The 14,671-nt window shown below is 49.9% G+C and overlaps 1 protein-coding gene across 1 annotated transcript; it reads left to right on the top strand.

Moving 5' to 3' along the window:
• The first annotated feature begins 345 nt into the window (after positions 1 to 345).
• LRIT1 (leucine rich repeat, Ig-like and transmembrane domains 1) lies at positions 346 to 13,118 on the top strand. Its single transcript, XM_020893466.2, has 4 exons — positions 346 to 467; positions 3,958 to 4,424; positions 7,610 to 7,915; positions 9,386 to 13,118. Exons 1-4 carry the CDS (start codon positions 346 to 348, stop codon positions 10,357 to 10,359), a joined length of 1,869 nt encoding a protein of 622 aa, XP_020749125.2. The 3' UTR covers positions 10,360 to 13,118.
• Positions 13,119 to 14,671: the final 1,553 nt, after the last annotated feature.

The following is a 14,671-nucleotide window of genomic DNA, read 5'->3' as shown; positions in this document are numbered from 1 at the left end:
GGCTTTGCAGGTGGGCAGCCCTGCCAGTCAGCCCAGCAGCCACCTGCCCCTCTGGGTGACCGCCCACCTCTGGCCGTGCCCTGCATCTCTGGGCCTGTGGCTGCTGCCACGAGAGGGGATCCCCCACCCCCATCTTCAGGACTGGGTGATCCCAGGAAGCAATAAGCCGCTGAGTGCACGGCCAGGGCTCCCCTCCCTAATCCCCAGCCTGTCTGTGCTTATCCGATGGCTCCAAGTGGGGGTGTGGGCAGACGATGAGCAGTGGGCAGCTGCTGGGTTGGCTGGGCCGGCAGGACAGAGCAGTGAGGGACAGGCCCCTGCCTGGGCTAAGAGAAGCCAGGAGCCATGAGGCTGGCGGTGGGCGTGCTCTGGCTCCTGGCCCTCGGAGGGCCCCCACAGACCCAGGGTGCCTGCCCCTCTCAATGCAGCTGCAGCCTCCATGTCCTGAGCGATGGCAGCAAAGCCAGGTATGGCACCAGGTGCGGGGGGTGGGTTGCTCAGCCCCTGGGGCTCTCCCGGCTAGTCTGGGCTGGGAGGGGTTGCATGCAGGGTCCTAGGACCATGGCTGGGTGAACCCTCCATCTCCCTGGTCACCAAGATCCAAGGGTCTTACGGGCTGGTCTGTGCTGTATTTTCTTCCAGTCAGCAGGTGGTACCTCTACCCTGGGGATGGAGTGGGGATACTAGGTACCTATACACAGGGGACAGGGGTGGGGCACAGGGGTGCCAGCTCCAGGAAATCCTTCCTGAGTCTTCTGCCAGGATCCTGAGAGAGGAACCCTCCTTCAGGGCACAGGAAATCCCCCCGCCTTACTTGTTTCCTCTCCTTCCTTCCTGCCCCTGACTATCCCCTCGCTATCTCCCCAGCTCCTTCTTCCCCAGGACTCTTTCACTCTCTTTCCTCACTTCCTGGGGGTACCAAATCATATCCCAGGTATTTACCACCCCACCCATGATGGGACCACCTGCTTCCTCATGCTTTTCCCAATTAGGGTCCCCTCTGGTCCAGTCTCCAGGAATTTCAGCCTTGACCCCACTCTATGGGCTCTTGGAAAGGCCAGGAGTGCCCATTCCATTGCAAGCAAGGACCCTTCCACCCTCAGCCTCTTCTTTGACTTTCCCCGTCTTCCATCTGAGCCTGGAGAGCACTTCCATCCTCCCCTCCGCCCCCTCCTGGGATGTTCCCAAGGCCCCTGTGGTTTGTGGACCCTTGCTCTTCTCCCACGGCTCATTCCCTGTCTCTCTTCGGCAATCTTTAAACTAACTTTTCTCTGACCTCTTCAACACTCCATTAATGACTGCTGCATTTCCCAATTTGCTCAGAGATTTCATTCCTTGGCCTAGGGTCTTTCTTACCATCTTTCTAACCTGGAATTTCATCCTCCCTTTCCCCCTTGTCTTAGATGAGGGTTGGGGAGCCACTGATGGTTTCTGATCAGGGCAGCAATGTTATCAGTACAACTCTTTCAATGATCTTACCAGTGGGTGCCAGGTGATTGGGTGTGGTGGGAGGTAGAGAATGGAGAGGTACCCCCAAGAAAGGACACCCCATGTGGTCTGAAGAACAGGAAGAGCTCCATATTCAGCCCAAGTCTGTGATGCTCCAACTCAAATGGATCATCAGAGGTAAGGATCTTCTCCCCAAGGGAAGTCAGGGCTAAGCCCTGAGCAGGCCAAGAAATGCCCTATGGCCAAGGACAGGGGTTTCCCAGGTGGTGCTAGTGATAAAGAACCCACCTGCCAATGCAGGAGACATAAGAGATGCGGGTTCGATCTCTGGGTCAGGAAGATCCCCTGGAGGAGGGCATGGTAACCCACTCCAGTATTCTTGCCCAGAAAATCTCTAGGACAGAGGGGCCTGGCAGCTACAGTCCATGGGATTGCAAAGGGTCAGACATGACTGAAGCGACTTAGCACACAAGAACAGTGTGACCAGGGTGACAAAGAGCCTCCTTGCAGCCTAGAAAGCACAGGGCTGCAAGCAGCACAGCATCAGAGCTGGTCCTAGAACCCAGAGCTCCAGTTTTACTTCTAGAACTCTCCTTACTTGGTGATGCTGCCAGGGGCAGGGACCAAGGAAGACTTCTGATAGCAGGTTGGCTTTAGGATGGAAAATGAAATTCCAAGGGCAGTTCAGGGCCCCTAAAGTGAGCCAGTGGTCATCCTCCTCTAAAGCCAGAGCTCTCACCATCGACCCTTCCTGCCCAGAAGTCCCACATCTAATAGGCACCAAGGCCATCTGCATAGTGTCTTATGAGGGGACATGAGGCCACGGAAGGCCGCAGAGGATCCTGAGGCCCCCAGTGGCCACAGGCAGGGGGTACAGTCAGACCAAGCCTCCTCTGGCGTCTTGGATGCCTTCGGGCCTCTTGGAGGGCCCAGCTTTTACATCTGAGCCCCTGGCGGGCCTGCCTCTGCTCCATGCTCCCCAATCATGAAAAGCTTGTGTGCACTCATGGGTCCCTGTGGTTTCCTGTGGGGAGGGTGAGTCTGGGCACCTGGAAAGATGTGTCCCCACGTCCTTCATGCCTTTCTGCCCCACCAGGAGCCATGCTGTCGGCCTGTGTTGGGCTCTTACTGGTTTCTTTCATCCCTTCCTTACTGTTTTCTCCCCCTTCCAGCATGTGTTTTCCCATCAACTCCCTTCCTTCCACCTACATCCAGACCTACCTCCCTGCAACACCCAAGCTTCCATTATCCCTGAAGATATCATTGCCTCCAACGCTTTTTTTCTTTCTTTGCTAAATTATAAGCTGTACGGGGACAGGGGCTGTGAGGCTGATGTTCTTCTGAATTTCCACTATACTCATTGCTCAGAAGGAGTTCCATGGACATCTGAAGAATGAATATGAGTGGGTGGAAGTAACCAGGCCTTTTGTGGGCACACTAACAACTAGCCAAGCCCAACTGACTTTGAGGACTGTATGTGAGTTAAGCTGAAGGATGCTGGTGGAGCCTGTGTGTCTGTGTGGTGCCGGGAAGGCTGATGTGAGCAATGTGTTATGACATTACAAGAGTACAACCTCTCTTAGTAAAACTAACAATACCCCCCCCCCCCACCTCTTGCAGTGTGAGCAGAGACATCCTCCAGATGAAACAGAGGCTGCACAAGGGCTGAGTCCCTCAGACCCAGCCTCCAAGTTTTATTCTCTTAAGAATCTTTCCCTTTCACCATATGTGGGCATGCTGCTCTCACTGATAGTGTATAACAGAGTACTGAATTGGAGGCTCCTCCAGAGCAGGGACTGTGTCCTGCTATCTCTCTATCCTCTGCTTTTGTGTCAAACTTGATAGAATGAGGTTTAAGAAGTCACTGTCTCGGCAGAAGAAGCATGGCAAGGAGCTGGTAAGACTGACCTGATGGAATTGCAGTGCTAGATGCAGAAACTTACAACACTGGTCAATAGTAATTTGGTTTCTACAGGGGACAGATATTGCAGAGCTGGTACACATATGACCTCATTAAAACCCCCCAAACTACCCTCTGAGGAGTCTATTATTCTGGGGAAACTGAGGAAAAGAGAGGTTACATAACATACTCAGGGGCACACAGCCAGCAAGCAAAGAGCCCGGAGGTGAACCTACCCGTGTGACTGCAAAGTTCCAGCTTTTAAACACCTTGATCATCTCAAGGTCCCTCAGAGTCAGGAGGGGCTTGAGGCATCTCTTGTATGGCTTCCACAACTGATGCCATTGCTATATATATACATATATACACATATTTAATGAAAAGCCAATGCAAACTGAGCTATAATTTAACAAACCCTTTCAATTCATAGATGCAATGTGACAGTACACAAGACGGTCTCAGGATTTCTAAATACTATTCATTATTCGTGCGCTGCAGGAGGTATGGGCTGTAAGGGGACATAGCAATTCAAGCTTGATATCCTTCAGGCAGGGGACCGGGCCCACTCCACAGAACCTTTGCTCAAATACTCCCATTTCTGTGTCCAGGACAGTGGTGTGCAACGACCCTGACATGACTCTGCCCCCAGCATCTGTCCCTACGGACACCTCCAAACTGCGCCTGGAGCGGACGGCCATTCGCAGGGTGCCCGCGGAAGCCTTCAAGACGCTGGGCCGCCTGGAGCAGCTGTGGCTGCCCTACAACGCCCTCTGCGAGCTCAGCGCGCTGATGCTCAGGGGCCTGCGCCGCCTGCGCGAGCTGCGCATGCCCGGGAACCGCCTGGCCGTCTTCCCCTGGGCGGCGCTCAGGGACGCCCCCCAGCTGCGGCTGCTGGACCTACAGGCGAACCGCCTCTCCGCTGTGCCGCCGGAGGCCGCGCGCTTCCTGGGGAACCTCACTTTCCTGGACCTCTCCAGCAACCAGCTGCTGAGGCTCCCGCAGGAGCTGCTCGCCACGTGGGTTCACCTGCACACCGGGCCCTTCCGTCCCGGTCACCATGCCAGGTTGGTCCTAGGTAAGAAATGGCATCTCTTAAGAGGCACTCATTGATAGGTAGGGTTAGGAGCTCAAGCTCCCGGCCAGACTGTTTCAGTTCACACCCCAGCTCTGGACTTTCCCCTTGTCCCAGGAGGGTGGGGGAACCCTGGTGGAGTCTTGGAGAGTGGAGTGGTGGGGAGTGGATGAGGAGCATCATCAGAGAGACAGATGTCCCCTAAACATGCTTTGGCTTATGTGGGGTACAGCACTGGGGGCTGGAGCAATCTTAGAGTGGTTCAGAGCAGCTCTTGCCCTGGGGCAAGAGAATGTCTCTCAAACAGGGACAATTCAGACACCTCACTTCCCTGGAAGTGGGGCAGGGAACAGCAAACCCCATCCCAATGCTATGTACTTTACAGACTTTCTTACCTAGAAAAGAACACTGTATACGGTAGTACACGGAAAGACATTGTTTATTTGAAAATGAAATTTGAATGCCCTTTAAATATATAAAGAAAGCTGTGCACTGAAAAATTGATGCTTTTGAACTGTGGTGTTGGAGAAGACTCTTGAGAGTCCCGTGGACTGAAAGGAGATCCAACCAGTCCATTCTAAAGGAGATCAGTCCTGGGTGTTCACTGGAAGGACTGATGTTGAAGCTGAAACTCCAATACTTGGGCCACCTGATGTGAAGAGCTGACTCATCTGAAAAGACCCTGATGCTGGGAAAGATTGAGGGCAGGAGGAGAAGGGGACGATGGAGGATGAGATGGTTGGATGTCATCACCGACTCAATGGACATGAGTTTGCGTAGGCTCCGGGAATTGGTGATGGACAGGGAGGCCTGGCGTGCTGCAGTTCATGGGGTCTCAAAGAGTCAGACATGACTGAGCGACTGAACTGAACTGAACTAAATATATATGTGTGTGTGTATGTATATATGTGTGTGTGTGTGTGTGTATATGTAGTGCCCTCTTCTGATTATAATTCCTTCTCCCTCTCCTAAAAGGTAGACACTGTTTTGTTTATTTGCATGTTCCCTCTCTTCTACAATACATTTACATTCATGCATAAACATACATACATGCACATAGAAACTTTAGGAATATTTCATCATATTATACGTAAAAAACAGCACTTTTTCGCCCAGCAATAAGTCTTGGAGGTCTTTGTAAGTTACCACAAATGGATCAACTTCATTTTTTTAAAACTCTGGCATAATATTCCACACACAGTTATTACTGTTGTTGTTTAGTTGCTAGTTGTGTCCAACTCTCTGCAACCCCGTGGACTGTAGCCCGCCAGGCTCCTCTGTCCATGGAATTCTCCAGACAAGTTGCCATTTCCTTCTCCGGGGGATCTTCAACTCAGGGGTCAAACCCAAGGCTCCCGCTGAGTCTCCTGTATTGCAGGCGGATTCCTTACCACTGAGCCATGGAGGAAGCCCCATCAAACAGTTATACTACAGTTTATTTAGCCATTCCTCCTTTTATGGGCCTTTAGATTGTTTCCCTTATTTTGTTAACACCTGTGGTGCTGCAGAGAACATTCTTGACAATGCATCCTTATGCACGGAGGCAAATGTTTCTCTAGAATAGTTACAGAGAAGTGGAATTTCTGGGTCCATGGAGTGCACAAGTTAGATGTTTTAATATTAACCATGGTCTCTAAAGTGCCAGTTCTTACCTGCCCCACCCATGTGTGTGCTTACTCAGCAAGGTTATTTGAGTAACTCAGCCAGCCAATGTGTGGGCTCCATTCTAGGTGCTGAGGATACAGCAGTGAACAAGATGGATGAACATCTTTTCCTGCATGAGGCTAACAATCAAAGAGGACAGAATGTTTAACTTTTGCCAATCTGACTGGTGAAAGTTTCATTGTCCTTTCACTTTGCCATTTGTATTTATTCTTTGGGGATTCTGTTGTAACAAGTGAAGTCAGAGAGCTGACTACCAGATCTGGGCAGTGATGACTCTTGGGATGCAGATGTATCATAAAATGCATTTAACCAGTGACACAGGATAGCAGTCACCAGAATGGAATGGGGTTGGGGGGTGGGAAATAAACTAGTGGCTTCCATCCAGTGCTCTAAAGGACCCCAAAGTCATGGATATACAAGCAGGTCTGAATCCACTGTCCCCAACCCTTGACATTTTCCCCTCCAAATATATCAAATACATCTATGTAAATATATTATATGCTATTGATTAGACACTATCAAATTTAATAACAATCTTGGGAGGACAGAAGGATATCACATTATATGATTCATTTTGTATTTAAGAAATGTAAACATATGAAAAGGAATTGTGTTTTAGGATTGAGGACACATGATACCTCTCTATATATTGAGAGTTCTTTGATAGGGTGGGTGCAGTAACCTGCCTTCAGCGCTATAAAGATGTTAAATTTTAAAGTAAAGAGGGCTGAGGCTATAACATAGGATTTGATTTCCTGTCATCCTCACTCTTGTCTTTTTGAGCCTGTGTCAAAGAGAACATGGCTCAGAACATCCACCCTCTTTGCTGGAGTGATGCTGAAAGTACACTTATACTGGGGGGATAGGTGTCAAGGGTCGGGGTCATGAAGCATTTCTAGAAATAGATTTTGGCATATTTCAGGTTTTACAGAAATACCCACTGCCTGGCCAGTAGCCTGAGAGGATCAGTCCAACAGTGGCAGTGGTAACTGCCAATTTTGTCCATATGCTGTCCTGCTTATACATGCATGCTACGTCACTTCAGTTGTGTCTGACTCTTTGGGATGCTATGAACTGTAGCCGGCCGGGCTCCTGTGTCCATGCATGATGCTGTCCCACTCACCCAGTGCTTAATATGATTTACCGTTATTTATATTTATAGCTACGCAGAAAAGGGAGTAATGCTATCATTCTATTTTATTTATTTATTATAGAAAATTGTTGGCCACACCGTGTGGTATGTGGGACCTTAGTTCCCCGCCAGGGATTGAACCCATGTCCCCTGCATTGGAAGCATGGAGTCTTAACCACTGGACTGCCAGGGAATTCTCAATGCTGTCATTCTAGATGAAGAACCAGACTTAAGGTTGTATAGCTAGTGAAGCAAGGAGCTGGGCCTGGAGGCCAGTTCTGCTGACTCTGAGCTCATGACGTAGCTTGTCCTCCCTGGGGGGAAAGGGGCACTGGGCCTGGGGATCTGAATACCTTGGGCTTACCTCTCGCCTTCCTTCTCACCCCTGCAGGGCTGCAGGACAACCCCTGGGTGTGTGACTGCCGACTCTACGACCTGGTCCATTTCCTAGAAGGCTGGGCTCCAAACCTGGCTTTCATAGAGGCCAGGCTGAGGTGTGCCAGCCCACGTAGCCTGGCTGGAGTGGTCTTCAGCCAGCTGGAACTCAGGAAGTGCCAGAGTCCGGAGCTCCGTCCGGGGATGACCAGCATCAGGTCCCCTTTGGGCAGCACAGTATTGCTACGCTGTGGGGCCACTGGGGTCCCCGGGCCGGAGATGAGCTGGAGTAGGGCCAACGGGCACCCACTCAATGGCACAGGTGTGTGACCTCCAGGGACCACTGTGCTGAGATCCCAGACTAGGATGGGTGGGTCAACATCCCACACAGGTGGGGAGGGGGTCAGGTTTGCCAGGAGGAGGGCTAAGGAAGGCTCTTTACTCCCATCCTGTCTGAATGGAGTTGGAAGGCTCCAGCCAGAGGTGGGCATGGGGGCAGTGGCTTCAGTGATGATCGTGGCACTCAGACTGTTCTGTCATATCCCACCGGCCACAGACTGGTGGATTCTCGGGGCGCACCCGAGAGGAACGAAACACTAGCTTTGGGGTAGAAAGTGCTCTCTTAGTGTATTTAATATTTACAATAAGTTTCTAAGTGGTAAATATGAAACCAGTATCACTAGGAGTAATTAATGCTAGGAGTTACCATCTACTGAGTTCATCATGTGTGAAATGTATTATGTACATAATGTCACTGAACTTTAAAGAACAACCTGACTATCCTTCTGTTTTGTATATAAGTAAATTGAGGCCCTGAGGGGCTAAATGCTTGGTCTATACCACACAGCTCATAGCTCATAGGAGGAAGTGGGACTCCTTAGCCTGTGCCCTTTTGGCTGTGTAGACAGAGACAGTTCATCCCTGGCACTGAGTTGGGGGAGGGGGTTTGCAGGAGTCACAGCCCACCCACATGTAGAAAGAGGATGGAGGAGGCATCATTTTTTGGCCTCTGACCAGAACACCTCCCATCCCTCCCAGCTTTCTTCTCTGTTTCCCTCAACTAGGTTGGCAAGTGTTGCTCTAGGACTGTGGGTTTGAAATCAATGTACCAACAAAACTGCGGAGGAGTTCCACTCACCTAGAACAGAAAAGTTGGAGATGCATTGGTGGAAGTAGCAGTGGGCCCAGGCAGGGGTGTGCAGGGCACTTGCAGAGGTCCTCTGGCTCAGGTGCACCCAAACCCACATCCCCAAAGCATCAGCCCACTGCCTCGGAGGGGTCAGCTCTGCAGAACTCAGGCCCCTGAAAAACAGTCCTGGAACATCTCAGATCTAGATGGCTGATCATTCTCACACTCTGCCCCAGTCTGAAAAGTGAAAGTGAAGTCGCTCAGTCCTGTCCGACTCTTTGCGACCCATGGACTGTAGCCTATCAGGCTCCTCCGTCTGTCCATGGGATTTTCCAGGCAAGAGTACTGGAGTGGGGTGCCATTTCCTTCTCCAGGGGGATCTTCCCGACCCAGGGATCGAACCCGGGTCTCCTGCATTGTTGGCAGACGCTTTACCATCTGAGCCACCAGGGAAGTCCATGGCCCAGTCTGGGTGTCCCCAGATTTAATCCCAGCTGATCTCCATTCCCTTGGCCAATCTAAAAAAAGTTCAATAAAGCCCAGTCTTTTCTCGGGTGTTGGGCAGAATGTACACAATCCAGAGGCTGTGAACTTGGCTGGAAATAAGTTTGGGGCAGATGGGGCTGTTCATTCTCCCTCATCTGTCTCTTTTCCCCCTTGCAGTGCACCGGGAAGTCTCCAGTGACGGCACGAGCTGGACTCTACTGGGCCTGCCTGCCGTGTCCCACCTGGACTCAGGAGACTACATCTGTCAGGCGAAGAACTTCCTGGGAGCCTCTGAGACTCTTATCTCCCTGGTCGTCACGGAACCGCAGACATTCACGGAACGCAGTGGGGGCCCAGGGGCGCGGTGGGCAAGGACGGGCGAGGGGGCGGAAGCTGCCGCGTATAACAAGATGGTGGCCAGACACGTGCCCCACGTCCCTGAGCCTGCCGTCCCGGCCACCGGGCCCCCCGCGCCCAACACGAAGGAGCAGCTCTTCCTCCAGCACTTCCAGATGAGGGCCCCAGAAGAGCCCTCGGACGTGCCGGCCGGCCCCCAGGAGGCCCACACGGTGAGCTCCCTGAAGGTGGTGGGGGACACTTACCAGAGCGTGACCTTGGTGTGGAAGGCCCCCCAGGCTGGGAACACAACTGCCTTCAGCGTCCTCTACGCGGTCTTTGGGCAGCGCGACATGCGGCGTGTGGTGGTGCCGCCCGGGAAGACCAGCGTCACCATCCGTGGGCTGGTGCCCAAGGTCAAGTACGTGGCGTGCGTCTGCGTGCGGGGCTTCGTGCCCCGGAAGGAGCAGTGCGTCATCTTCTCCACCGACGAGGTGGTGGACGCCGAGGCCACTCAGCGACTCATCAACGTGGTGGTGATCAGCGTGGCCGCCGTCATCGCCCTGCCGCTCACGCTGCTCGTCTGCTGCGGTGCCGTCCGGAGGCGCTGGCACAAGTGCCGCGCCAGGGGCTCCGCCGAGGCCACAGGTGCCTACGTCAACCTGGAGAGGCTGGGCCACAGCGAGGACGGCTCAGAGGATCTGTCCCAGCACAGCCTCAGTGAGGCCGACAGACTCCTCTCTGCTCGCTCCAGCCTGGACTCTCAGGCCGTGGGCATCAGGGCCAGCAGACGGATCAACGAGTACTTCTGCTGAGGGCCGTGCGTCCCCCTCTCTGCACACAGCTGCCTACACACCTGCCCCCACTCTCCTTCTCCTCCTCCCACACGCTCACTCTGACACCTGAGTCCATGCTCATCCACTCTTACCTACCCGGGTACCTGCTTCCTCTTACATTTACACACAACTACAACAGTTAACACTTATAAAAGCACTTACTATGTGCCAGGAAGTGTTCTAAGTGCTTTATACATATTAACGCATTTAATTCTTATGACAGTCCTTTGCAGCAGGCACCGCCCTTCTCCTAGCTTACCTGGAGAAGGAACAGGGGGAGTAAGTAACTTGCCTGTATCACTTTTTGCTGCATAACAAACAAAGGCAAAATCGCAGTGGTACAAGGCAACAAGCGCTGATTTTCACACAGTCTACAGGCTGGTGGGTTGATTGGGGTGGCTCTGCTACATGTGTCCTACTTGGGGCCCAGGATGGAGAGTCAGTGGCTCCCTGGGGGAGGCTTCTTTCATGGAGATGTCAGATGATAGAGAAATGAGCAAAAACATACAATACCTCTTAAGCTCCTGAACACTGCCATTTCTGCCCATATTCTATCTGCCAAAATGAGTCTCATGGCCAAAACTAAGCTTTTAACAGGGCAGAAAGGGACAGTTCTCCCACAGAGGTAATGGTGGGGCAGGACAAACTTTGCTGAGCAGTGATCTAACCTATGTTGCTCACAAGCACACAGCTAGGAAGTGGCCGCTCTAGCATTCAGACCACACACTTGCTTCCAGAGTTGCTAGTCCTTACTACTTCCTATACTGCATCTTGATTACATTTATGCTAACTCGTAGGCACTCACATTTAATCTTTTTATCCATTTTCTACACTTGTACAGTCACACACATACACATACAGAGACAAACACCGTGCCCTCACTGTGGACACTCATGGATTCTAATCGTCTGATTTTTAGTAAATTCGAGAGGTTTGAATGATGCCCACGAGACTACTGCTCATGTACTTAGAATGTGAGACTGAAGGGATCTGAGAGATACTGAGGCGGGTGGCCTGGTACACCCAACACTGTTCGGGACACAGCTCGCTTCTGTCCCCGTGTAGCACTCTTTGTGATTCTAACTGAAACTTAACCTGAGTTCCTGAGGGTGTCTCAGAGCCTCCTGGGTCACTCCATAAGCCACCTCAAAGGAGGATTCTGGTTCAGTTTGCTTAAAGGTGGGAAACCTCTGAGATGTGGTCTCTGTGCACAGGAGAAGGCAGATGTTCCCAGCAGAAGGACCAGCATTCTGTGTTGTCTATAGGACTGTTTTCTAATGAAGAGAACATCCAAGGTGTTTGGTGCCAAGGCCTTTGGGTAACAACTGAGGAAAGCAAGTGATGGGACAGCTTTTTGAAACTGGAGACAGCAAGTGATGCAAGGAAGCTATTTTGTTAGTGTCATCTGAGACCCTGTATTGTCTTTAATATTTGCTGAATATAAAAACCAATGTGATGCAATCATTTCTAAACTACTTCCTGTGACATTTACAAAAGACCTTACGATGGATGACCTTACAACTTATTTTCTTGTTTTCTCTCATTTTGATCTTCAAAATGACCTGTTTTGAAGCCCGGGCTATTTGACTTAACAGACAAGAAAACTGAAGCCCTAAGAGCTGAATAATTTATAGCGGACAGTGATACATTTTTCTTGGAGGATCTGAATCTTTGATAATGTTCCAGCCAGGCTGAGAGCCTTTATTCAGTGTTGATCTCTGCAGTGTGACCCATAGCAGGTTTACTATGGAAGTGGGTTTTCTTCGAGTTAAGTGAAACCTGGGGTCAGAACCACCAGAGCACCAGTGCATATGAACATGGGATTTTCATATGTGTGTATTTCCTGCCCATCACCTGGAGGGTACAACTGACTATAATTTGAGAACCGTTGCTATTGGCTAGAGAAATTATTTGGTTATAACATGATGAAGCCACTGTCTATATCATAGGTCAGCAAACTTTTTTTTTCTGTAAAGAAAGCCAGATAAGAGATACTTTAAGCTCTGTTGCTGCTACTCATCTCTCGAGTGTGAAAGCAGTCTCAGACAATATGCAAGTTAATGAGCATGGATGAGTTCAAAGAAAATGTTATTTACAAAAACAGGTGGCAGGCTGAATTTGGCTCCCCATCAATCTAGATGTGTAAAGGCATTCTGCAATGCCTTATGAGACTCAAGACTCAACTCTAATTGTCTGATATATGAGACTGACAGGCACTCCCCAAATCAGAACAAATTTAAGTGTGGTAGATTAAAGCAGCCATCTGTTGAAATGATAAAGATGTTTTCTCTAAATGACTGACTGAGCCAATCAAGATTGAACAATTAGTGGCCCAACTAACATGTAGTCAGTTTTATTGAACCATGTTTGCAGAAAAATCAGGAACTTGAAAGCAAAAATGTGTTAGTATTTATCCAATATTATGTGTGTATTTGCCTGCACGCGTGCATGTGTGTGCATGCGCGCACGCGCATGTGTGTGTGTGTGTGTGAAAAAGAGCAAAAAAAGATTCGACTTCCCAATGATTCATGAAGACCTACCTTAGTGGTCTGAATGGAATGGCTCCCAAGGTGGTCAGCCTCCCAGTACCCCTTCTGTCAGTCTTTCTTTATGTGTTGTCTTCCTTGGTTTGCTCTTGTAGAGAAGAATCATCCTGGACTGTGCTCATGAATATTCAAGTCATTGGAAAAAACACATTCACATTGTAAAAAATAAAATGAGGTCCTGTTTATATATTAGTCTGTTGGTACATGAGTCTGCTTACTATAAGTCAGTCCCTGTAAACCTAATGTCTTCTTAGAGTCTTGGGAAAAGAATTTCTAATCTCCCAGATGTTGAAGACCAGCCTGTACTAACTATGGTGCTCCCACAGCATGTGGTCCTAGGAAGACTTGTTTGGAGCTTGGCGGAATCATGACATCTCTATGATGTCTTTTCTTTTTTTCTTTTTAATGCAACATGGTTATATTCCTGCTGATCTATATTCCTGCTGGTCACTTGATGTAGACTTGCAACCTTACAGGGTACCAAAGGGCAGGCAAGCGAAATTTAATCCTGGGAAGTGGATGTGGCTATTAAGCTATGCTATTAATCAAGAGACTCAGCAGTGTGTTTAGAAGACTAGAGTTGCAAACTTTCAACTGTCATATAATCCAAGAGAGACAGAAATCAGTTTACAAGCTTTGGAGCATATTTTATTTGATTATAAGGGCATTGTAGTCAGGATAGCTTAGGCTTATGCTGTGCTAACAGCTCCCAGATATCAGTGGCTTAACATAGAAACATTCCTGCTCTCATGGAGTCAACTTTGGTGAGTGGGAAATAAGGATGGAGAAAGGGTCCTACTCTCTTATTCACCCAGGGACACAAGCTGATGAAGGCTCCACCACCTGGAATGGCAACACTTGCTCCAACAAGAGAAAAGAGAACTTGGAGAATCATGGAGGGACTTTTGAAACATTATTTCCTCCAACATTTCATTAGTGTGAATATTGGTCATGTAGCCCACCCATTCCAAGAGGGCCTAGGGACACAGTCTTCTATGTGTCTATCACAGGCATGCCCCAGAACAAGGGGAGCCTAGAGGACCATCTCAGACATGGTTGGAGCAGGTGGAGGAATGAAGGAAAAACACCAGTTTGAGAAAACGGAAGGACAGCACATCTGCTCCCTAGTAGGTTGCCTAGTTCTCAGTCTGAGCTCTCCCAAAGTTCTGGTCATGAGACTTCCCTCGTGGTCCTGTGACTAAGACTTCATGTGCTCAATGAAGGGGGCCCAGGTTGGATCCCTGGTCAGGAAGCTAGATCCCATGTGCTGCAATTAAGAGTTCACATGCCAAAACTAAAGATTCTGCATGCCACAACTAAGATGCAGCACAGCCAAATAAATAAATAATAATAATAAAAGTTATGGTCATGGAGTGACATTTTTCCAGTTGAGTAGATAGGAAATCCGCTGCTGCCCAGAAGCCATTTTTATCTAATTATTTCACAAACATAGAGTAACTCCTCTCCCATGACTCTGTCTCTACTAAGAATCCTAAGAGCCAAGTTCCTAAGAGCATCCTGCCAGAGGGAGATGGAAGTGTAGTATCCTCAGATCCCTTCCCTTTGTCGTTCCGTCTCTTGAGTTTAGTCTTCTAGCCAACAGCACAGCTACTCCCTGTGACCAAACATCAGATAAGGAAACCAGAGGATGAGGGAGTCAGGAGAGAAGTAGCAGTGTAGAGGTGACCTGGCTGATTTCAGAGAGGACATGCCAGTGGGTGTTCTTCTCAAGCTTCCAGCAGACC

This window comes from Odocoileus virginianus, chromosome 7 (genome assembly GCF_023699985.2).
Source record: "Odocoileus virginianus isolate 20LAN1187 ecotype Illinois chromosome 7, Ovbor_1.2, whole genome shotgun sequence".
Classification (NCBI taxonomy): domain Eukaryota; kingdom Metazoa; phylum Chordata; class Mammalia; order Artiodactyla; family Cervidae; genus Odocoileus; species Odocoileus virginianus.
This window is presented reverse-complemented; position numbering and strand designations above follow the sequence as displayed.

What these genes read in the sequence shown, in the direction of transcription:
- LRIT1 (XM_020893466.2), top strand. Translation starts at nt 346, where the DNA reads ATGAGGCTGGCGGTGGGCGTGCTCTGGCTCCTGGCCCTCGGAGGGCCC. An exon ending in AGCGATGGCAGCAAAGCCAG is followed by an intron (nt 468 to 3,957) that starts GTATGGCACCAG and finishes TTCTGTGTCCAG; the next exon opens with GACAGTGGTGTGCAACGACC. An exon ending in CCATGCCAGGTTGGTCCTAG is followed by an intron (nt 4,425 to 7,609) that starts GTAAGAAATGGC and finishes TCACCCCTGCAG; the next exon opens with GGCTGCAGGACAACCCCTGG.